Source organism: Cyprinodon variegatus, unplaced genomic scaffold (assembly GCF_000732505.1).
Source record: "Cyprinodon variegatus isolate N-32 unplaced genomic scaffold, C_variegatus-1.0 Scaffold126, whole genome shotgun sequence".
NCBI classification, from domain to species: Eukaryota; Metazoa; Chordata; class Actinopteri; order Cyprinodontiformes; family Cyprinodontidae; genus Cyprinodon; species Cyprinodon variegatus.
In genome coordinates, this window is record NW_015150579.1 from 892,864 (window position 1) to 901,337 (window position 8,474).

An 8,474-nucleotide genomic window follows, 5' to 3' on the forward strand; every position below is an offset into this window, starting at 1 on the left:
AGAGAAAATCAGGAAAATTACAATAAATAATAAATAACAAAGGAGCAGCTTACCGAAACATTTACTATCTCATATTGTCAGTAAGTATTAATTATGAAATGGGCTGTTAGTGGTGGCCATTTCCTATTCTATAAATCCCAAGTGGGGGAGCAATAGAGTTCACATTTTTCTTTGAAATTGAAAGCAAAAGGTGAAAAAATGTTCAATCCACTTGATTCGGGCTTAGATTTATTAAGGAGTCCTGCTTTATCCGTTTCTCTTCTCTTATGCGCGCCTTCTATGCGCATGAACACAGCGAGTGCGACCTTAAGTAGGGGGGTGGGGTGGGGTGGGGGGACTCAGTAGGTGTTGCAGGACCCGCTGCCTCCCCTCAGTGATGCGGTGGATCTGCGCTCCTTCCTGTCCCCTATATAAAGCGCGCACAGCAGCAGAGCCGCACAGTTTTCAGAGGACAGCTCCGTGGCGCTGAAACCTTTCTCTCGTCAGTTTTCACAAAGGAGCAGGACCATGGAAGGATTTTCATGGAAACTTTTCTTCATCTCCTGCCTGTTTGCTGCAGAGGGCTCCGCACAGGACTTTGGACAGACGCAGTTCATTTGCACGTCAGTTCCCAAAGATGTGGACTTGTGCACCGCGGCCATGCAGAACAGCGGGCCGGCGGAAGACCTGAAAACCACAATCATTCAGCTGCGGGAGACCGTGCTGCAGCAGAAGGAGACCATCGTGAACCAAAAGGAGACTATCAAGGATCTAAAGTCCAAGCTGAGCCGCTGCGAAAGCCAGAGTCTCCCGGCTGCAGCGGGACCCGGTGGGAGACGGCCAGGGGCCAAGAACACCATGGGGGATGTATCCCGGGGCACCGCAGACACTCTGGCGCAACTGGGACAGACTTTACAGACGCTCAAACAGAGACTGGAGAACCTGGAGGTAGGCTGAAAAGAGAGAGGCTCACCGCTCCGAAGTTCATTTAAACGAGCACCTCGCTTTGAAATCTGTGTTTTATTTAACCAAGAAGTATTGTCTCTGAATAACCTGTGGTTAGTCATCTGCATTTATTAACTTCAGATTTATATAAAGAACACTTTTACAGGAATCCGAACAAGGTGGGTTTCTCCTCTTTGTCTTTATCTCAATATCTGTCTCCCTCTGTCAAATGCAGCAGTACAGTCGAGGAAATAACAGCGCGCAGACGAACAGCCTGAAGGATCTGCTGCAGAACAAGATAGATGACATGGAGAAGCAGGTTCTGTCCCGGGTCAACACGTTAGAGGAAAACAAACCGGGACAGAGGAACGAGACCGACGCAAGGAACAGAGTGGAGTCCACCCTGACCTCTCTGCACCACAGGATCTCAGACCTGGAGAAAGGTGCGTCTGGATTAACATTACGCGCAAGGACCTCTGCCTTGAACGACGTTTCTTTCGCGCATTTGTTGGCAAATATAAAGCTAGATCAAATGCAGTTTAGTGATATTGATAATGAATCATCGTGCACGAGGATTCCTAAACTATTTAGGAAAAAAAAGGTGAGGTAAAACCATTTAATTTTTAACAAGAATCAGGAAGCATTGCATTGCCAAAAGCAAAAAACTGAAAAAAATAATGCAACCGGTTTTGGAATTTGCTTAGTCCCATTTAGTTATTTTAACACAATTGTTTTATGTCCTACCCTTCTAACACAAAACAATTGTGTTAAAGTAACTAAATGTGATTAAGTAAATGCCAAAAAGGGTTGCGTTATTTTTTCAGGATTGTACATGCCAAGGGAATCTTTGCTGCAGAGGTCAAATGTAGTGAAAAAAGTTTGAAGTGTGCGCTTTGAACTGGCGCATTCTGGAGCACACGGTCTTTTCAGGATTTCAACACGTGAATGCGCCTGCTTTAAATGTAAATGAGAGCATGAGGGAGGAGACAGGGGCATCCTCTACATCAGCAAAAATCTCAAAAGTAGAAAGAAGCCAGAATGTTATTATGCAAATGTAAAACGCCCTGTCTGATTTCTTTGCTGCAGGGAAATTCAGTTAATCTGTAACGCTATTTTCTTTCTTTCTATATCATACAAGTAAATATTACAATAGATTAATTATACATAATTGTGGTCAATATATGATTTATATTAATATCCTATTTCTTACATATGTTTTAACTGCAACAACATAAATATTATTGTTCTATGTTAGGGATTATAGGTCGCAATAAGGTCAAACTAAACCATTGCCTCTTTCACCTGCAGGCAAAGAGACCAGGCCAGCAGACAGCTTCCAGCTTACCTTCCCTTTGAGAACCAACTACATGTATGCCAAAGCCAAGAGGAGTCTTCCTGAAATGTACTCTTTCAGTGTGTGTCTGTGGATAAAGTCCAACGCCTCACCTGGGGTGGGAACGCCCTTTTCCTACGCAGTTCCGGGCCAAGCTAATGAACTTGTGCTGATTGAGTGGGGGAACAACCCCATGGAGTTCCTCATCAATGACAAGGTGGGTTTTAATATCAGAATCATTCAATGTTCATATTATTCGACTGGTTAGATCGGCTACATATTAGTTATTAGAGATCTGAAAGATGGAAAAAGACTTTATTACTCTTTTATAATACTTGGATGAGTCAGAGTGGGGAGACTGGAGACAGGATAAAAACAGGTGATGAATTGTTCAATAGAGGCTATTTTTTCTTTAAAAGATGAGACATGAAAGAGGAAGTGATTCAGCAGAAGGAAGAGAGGCTGTTGAGCATTCACGCTATTGTATACCCAGAGCAGGATATTATTACAAGGATGAAAAGTCGGTGCACTCAGGAGATATCTTCTCTCTTCAGGTTGCAAAGCTGCCGTTCCTCATCAATGATGGAAAATGGCATCATCTCTGCATCACGTGGACCACTCGTGACGGGATGTGGGAGGCCTTCCAGGATGGAGTGAAGCGGGGTAGTGGAGAGAATCTGGCACCATACCACCCCATCAAACCAGATGGAGTGCTTGTTCTGGGACAAGAGCAGGTGAATACTTTATACATTTTTTTTATGAATATTTTTTTAATCAGTGATTGCAATCGCTGCAATTCCCCCTGACACAGCTTTTGGAAACTGCTTCCGAAACGATTCACCTGTTTAATTTTGCCAACAGATTAGAAATGGAGATAGTCAGAATATAAGACCAAGCGGGTTCTTAGGATGTGTCCTTTAGCTGACTAACTATTGTGTTTATTTAAGATTGTTTTGTCTGCTAAGACTAAATTGGAAACTAGAAACACAGCTGATGGCTTGTTTTCATTCAGAGGATTTCTGCAAAGCATGATGCAATAAAGACTTAAATTAGCGAGCAGAAAATTAGTATTGAACTTTGGTGAAAGTTAATTTCTTCTGATTTTAATGGTCACTTTCCTGTAATGGTTTCCAAATAAATGTGTTTAGGAGCCAATTGGGCTCAATTTAATACCACTGTTTGGAAAAAGTATTGCAAAGTATCATGAAAAGACAAAAATGTTTATAAATAACTGTGGTGCAAGCCAAAAGAGTTGCTAAATACTCCCGGATAGGCGTGAAAACGCCTTCAAAAAACCGAGCAAGAGTCTGGTGTGCTTCCAATTGTCTTCCAATTTAAGGCTGTTTAGTGGCTGCCATGACTTGGATGACTGAGAATCTACACAGGCAATTATAAATGATCATCTTAAAAATGTGTGATGCTTTTTTATTAACCTCCTTTAATTTGATACCCCCCCCCCCCCCCCCAAAAAAAAAAAAAAAAAAAAAAAAAAAAAAAAAACAGAAAAAACAGAAAAAGAGACAATCTGTTTTTTTTGGAGAATGTTTGATACTAATAGATGAAGGACCTCAGGGGGTGGCAAACTTCATCTTTTTTCTCAGATGCTCTATTGGGTTCAGGTCTGGACTTTCACTGGTCCAATTATAGCACAGGAAAATCTTGATCTTAGCCAATGTGCTGTAGTTCTGCCTTCTCTGGTGAGGTTTTGCTGGAAAGTGAAACTTAACCTCAGTGTCAACTCTTATACCAACATCCTTCATGTTCTTTCTAGCTTCTCATCATCTCTTACTAGCTTCCCTTCTGCCATGTCCCCTACACTATTTGCTCATTTTGGAAGGTTTGAAGAGAATTGGTTGGGTTAAAATGTATTTAGTGATATCAGAGTAAAGGGGTCTCAACATAAATACTGTCATATTTATATTTAAATTTGTGAACGACTTGGAAAACTGTATCTCATAAATGCAGTTTTTGGAAGTTTGAAGTTGGTTGTTGTAATACGACAAAATGTTAAACAGATGGGATCACTTTGGTATGTATTGTAATATAGTTTCATATCCTGACAATGTCTCATCTTGCTCCACAGGACACGCTGGGAGGAGGCTTTGATGCGACACAAGCTTACGTTGGTGAACTTGCACACTTAAACATCTGGAACAGGAAAATCTCAGTCAATGAAATCTCTTCTTTGGCAACCTGCAACAGCAAAGCACCTACCGGTAACGTCTTCTCCTGGACAGAGAGCAACATTGAAATATTTGGCGGAGCTACTAAATGGACCTTCGAGCCATGCGGCTCAATCAACTGAGCTGTATCTCTTGGTTTTCAGAAAAAAATGCCTCCATGTATTTCTGAGCTTTTGTCTTTTCCGTCCTCATTTGACTTTTGTTTAGAGTGTTATTGGTAAGCTTAAATCTGGGATTTATGTCACTCTTTGGTATTCCTGTGCACAAACAACAGCTCTCAACTTGAGGAGGGGCGAAAAAAAAAAGAAAAAAAGAAAATCTCATTCCTCTCGGAGGCATCTGTGAGAAAATATTGGTATCTGCTGTTTTAATTTTCTTATTTTTCGGATGTTCACTTTAAAGCACTTCATTCGGGCTTATTTTCGTCTTGGACTGGCAGCTGGCAATCTGCGCCTTATGTTTCGACGATTTACAATCCAAGTGAGGAATTAAATAACCGATCCCATCAGCCTCTTCCCTTCCTTGTTTCCTTGGAAAGCGGGAGATTATGCTGTCCGTCCAATTTCTGTCAGGGTTTGGCGCTGTGATGTCTGACGCGGTACAGCTCCTGATGACCCCAAGACTCCTCCTGGGCCCTCCGTTGCTTTACAAAGCCCAACGTCCCCTGCCCCACCCCACCCTACCCCACCCTCCGGAAATTGCACTGTGACTGATAAAGAGGACAATGCAAAGGATGAAGGACATTGCACAAAGTCAGACTGCGGTTAAAAGTCAATTTGGAATCATTGTTCTGAGTTTTTTTTTGTTTGTTTTTTTTGCTGTAAGAATGTCGTGAACTCGCCAACATTGCTACAAAGCCTGGGTGCCTTGGGCTGGTATGAATATTCAGCACATTTGGTATGTTTTCAGTTGCAGATTCAGTGTTTCCTAGTTTTGCGTTTTTCCCTCATTTATTGAATTTTTTTTTGCTGGGTTAAGTTTCTTATTCTTCTCTCTTGTTGGTAAATGTGATTTAATTACAGTTTGTTATCTGACATGATGTGTTTTGGCAGGTGTTTGTACTACTCTGTATTAGGAATGTTACAGTGTCTGTATAGTAACAGCATGACTGACAGAGTGCTGTGAAAGCATTGTTGAAATCTGCTTTACTATCCTCTCTGGGTCTGGGTTTTTTACTGTATTGTTATATGCTCCAAGCATGGCAAAACTGACAGATGAAGAATTTAATTTTTGTAATAAAATTGTGATACCAAATGACATAAAGTATCTCTGGCTTTATGTGCTTCAAAGAGAAACGGGGGCATTTCCTCCATATCAGGCAGTAAAGAGGGAGAGGTTGTGTGTCCAGAGGTAGAGAGGGATTTACAGATGCATATTAGTGCAGTGGCGCGTCTTGTAAAGGTTGATGCTGCTATAAAGCATGAGTCCTGCACTTGAGTCATGGAGGCAGCTGGACAAAAAAAAAGTACCTTAATCAGATCAGTCATCAATTTTGGAAATGGCTGCCTAGTGGGGGAGTGGAATTCTACTGGTTAGGGCATAGAGCTTGGAATCCTGAGGTTCTGAGTTTGAGCCCCACTCCCACAGACTGCCACTCTGGGTCCCTGAGCAAAAAACTTTTACCCCCACAGTGCTCCCAGGGTACCCGACGATGGCAGTCCACTGCTACCCAAGAGGATGGATTAAATGCAGAGGTAAATTTCTCCAATGTGAGATATATAAAGTTTAGTTATTATCAAGTGAGTGCAGTCAAAACTACACCTGCAGGTGCAAAAGTTCACCTTACTTGCAAAGTTTTACCTCACACGACTTTTTGCTAAACTAGCGTATTTAAAAGCTAGCTTGCAATTTTTTAAAGTGCCTTAAAAATATTTATACACTTTCAGTTTTAGGATCCAATTATTTTTCTTTTTTTTTCTTTTCTGTATTAAAGTAACATAAAATAGCTGAGAGGTGTAAGGAAACACAGTTTTCTTATTTGTTTAAAGGAAAATTGGAGAATGCAGCAGGCAGATGTATTGAAAGAACACTTGGAGGTATTTTTCAGATATTTCTATGGTTGCATTGCACTTATAGAAAACATTTATCTATTATTCTCTATAGATTAACTCAAGTCCAGTGAGGCTGGGTGGACAGCATCGGGTTGGACATCTTTTTTAAGCGCTAGCAGATTCCCATTGGGATTTAGGTGTAAATTTTAAGCCGGCTTCCTTGGGTTTAAATCTGAACAACTTAATTGTTGTTCTTTCTGCAAGTTTTTTTGTATTTTAGTACAGTCAACCTTCTGTCACATTCTTAACTGATTTTCCTCCACTGTTCTGTTTTCAGACCAGCTTTCCTGTCTCTACTAAATAAAACGAAGTAGTTCTTCCACCCTAAGTTTCTCTGTGGTGATCATGTTTTCAGGTTAATAATAAAATCAGTTTCTTTTTCAAAGTATGCATTCTTCATGAAGAATGAAAGTAATGGATATACTCTCAACTTCCACATACCTGGCAAGTCCATCTTAGAGTTATGTTATATAGAGTAACTTTGGCAAATTGCAAACAGCTGGGACTTAAGATCTCATACATCATCAAAGGCAGCAAACAGACTCTAAACCATATTTAATGTAATATGCTTTTTAGAATTCAACCAAAGATCATTTTTTAAGACTAATTTTAGCTGCATTTGACTCCTGTTCTGTCTTATACTTTTTTTCATAACCATTATATGCCAGCGTTTAAAGTGAATTTATGCAGTCTGCCCTCAGTCCAACGTGACAGTTTGAGAAATTATCTCAGCGGAGAGGGCACTATTCAAGCTCACGTCAGTCATGAGTAAATGTCAGCAAGTACTGAAGCTCCTGGGAGGCACAGCACCACCGTCACCTCCTCCCAATGTTCTGTTTCCCCAGAATATAGACTCTGCAGGATGAAATACCAGAAATCCAAGAGAGGAATGTGCTTTGACTGAGGTGGATCCGTTTCTGGATGATATAATGTGGATCCCAGGATATATCCACCACCTTGATGGTAGATGTGTTTTCCATAAAAGCATGATGATAACAACAATCCTGATAAAGTAAAGTGGAGCCATACCCTCTTTTCTTGAGAAGGACTTGTTTCTGAACAGACTCAAACATTTTAACCTCTAACTGAACATTCTCACAGTCAAAGTAAAGGAATCATGCTAAAAGCTCTTTCTAAAGGAGAGTGCAGTCTGTTGGAGGGCCATCAATGCAATGTATGTTTTACTGTTTGAATTTCCCCATAGGATTTAGGTCTGGACTCATAGAAGGCCATTTCAGAGTAGTCCAATGTTTCCTCTATGCAATTTTGGGACGTTTGTTTAGCTGTGTGTTTTAGGTCATTATCCTGTTTCAAGACCCATGAAGAGACCAAGCTCAGACCAAGCTTTCTGACAGTGGGCAGAACATTTCTCTCTAAAAATCTCTGCAGAGACTCAGACACCCTATGCCAGAGGAAGCAAAGAAATTCCAGAACATAGGGCTGATATACCTTAGCAAAATGTTTCATGTTTGTCAATAGGAGAGCTAGAAGCATAGTGGCTTGTTAACATGTAGTTTGGCAAATTCTAGTCTGACTTTTTTATGATTTATTTTTAAAAATACTGTTCTTCTTGTCGTCTCCCATTAAGTCTATTTGATACACAGCTCAAACAGTGACATGTGGTTTGATCTGACACTGATGTTCCTTTTTTACTTTTTTTAGTTTTTACGGCACTAGTGGCTTGTTTTTATGGACAGTAGGCTGACAGGAAAGGGGGTATATGAGAGGGGGAGAGACATATGGGAAAGGACCACAGGCCAGATTCAAACCCGGAATGCCTGCGTCGAGGACTAAGGCCTCCATACACGGGTCGTGTGCGCTAACCACTGCGTCACCAAAGCACGGCAAGACTGATGTCCCTTGAGTTTTGTCTTTGTTTTGTTCTGTGGCCACGTCAAAGAGGGTCAGTCACAGTCCCATGGATCTTAAATTTCAAAATAATATGTGTTTCATAAATGTATTTTATTTTAAAGTCCTGTTGAG

At 40.9% G+C, this 8,474-nt stretch overlaps 1 protein-coding gene across 1 annotated transcript; it reads left to right on the forward strand.

Annotated features, from left to right (window-relative positions):
• Nucleotides 1–437: 437 nt before the first annotated feature.
• Nucleotides 438–6,149, forward strand: nptx1 (neuronal pentraxin I). The gene is made up of 5 exons (XM_015375796.1): nt 438–927; nt 1,160–1,367; nt 2,233–2,474; nt 2,812–2,991; nt 4,341–6,149. The coding sequence occupies exons 1-5, from the start codon at nt 508–510 to the stop codon at nt 4,560–4,562; spliced, it is 1,272 nt and encodes a 423-aa protein (XP_015231282.1). The 5' UTR covers nt 438–507; the 3' UTR covers nt 4,563–6,149.
• The last annotated feature ends 2,325 nt before the right edge of the window (nt 6,150–8,474 follow it).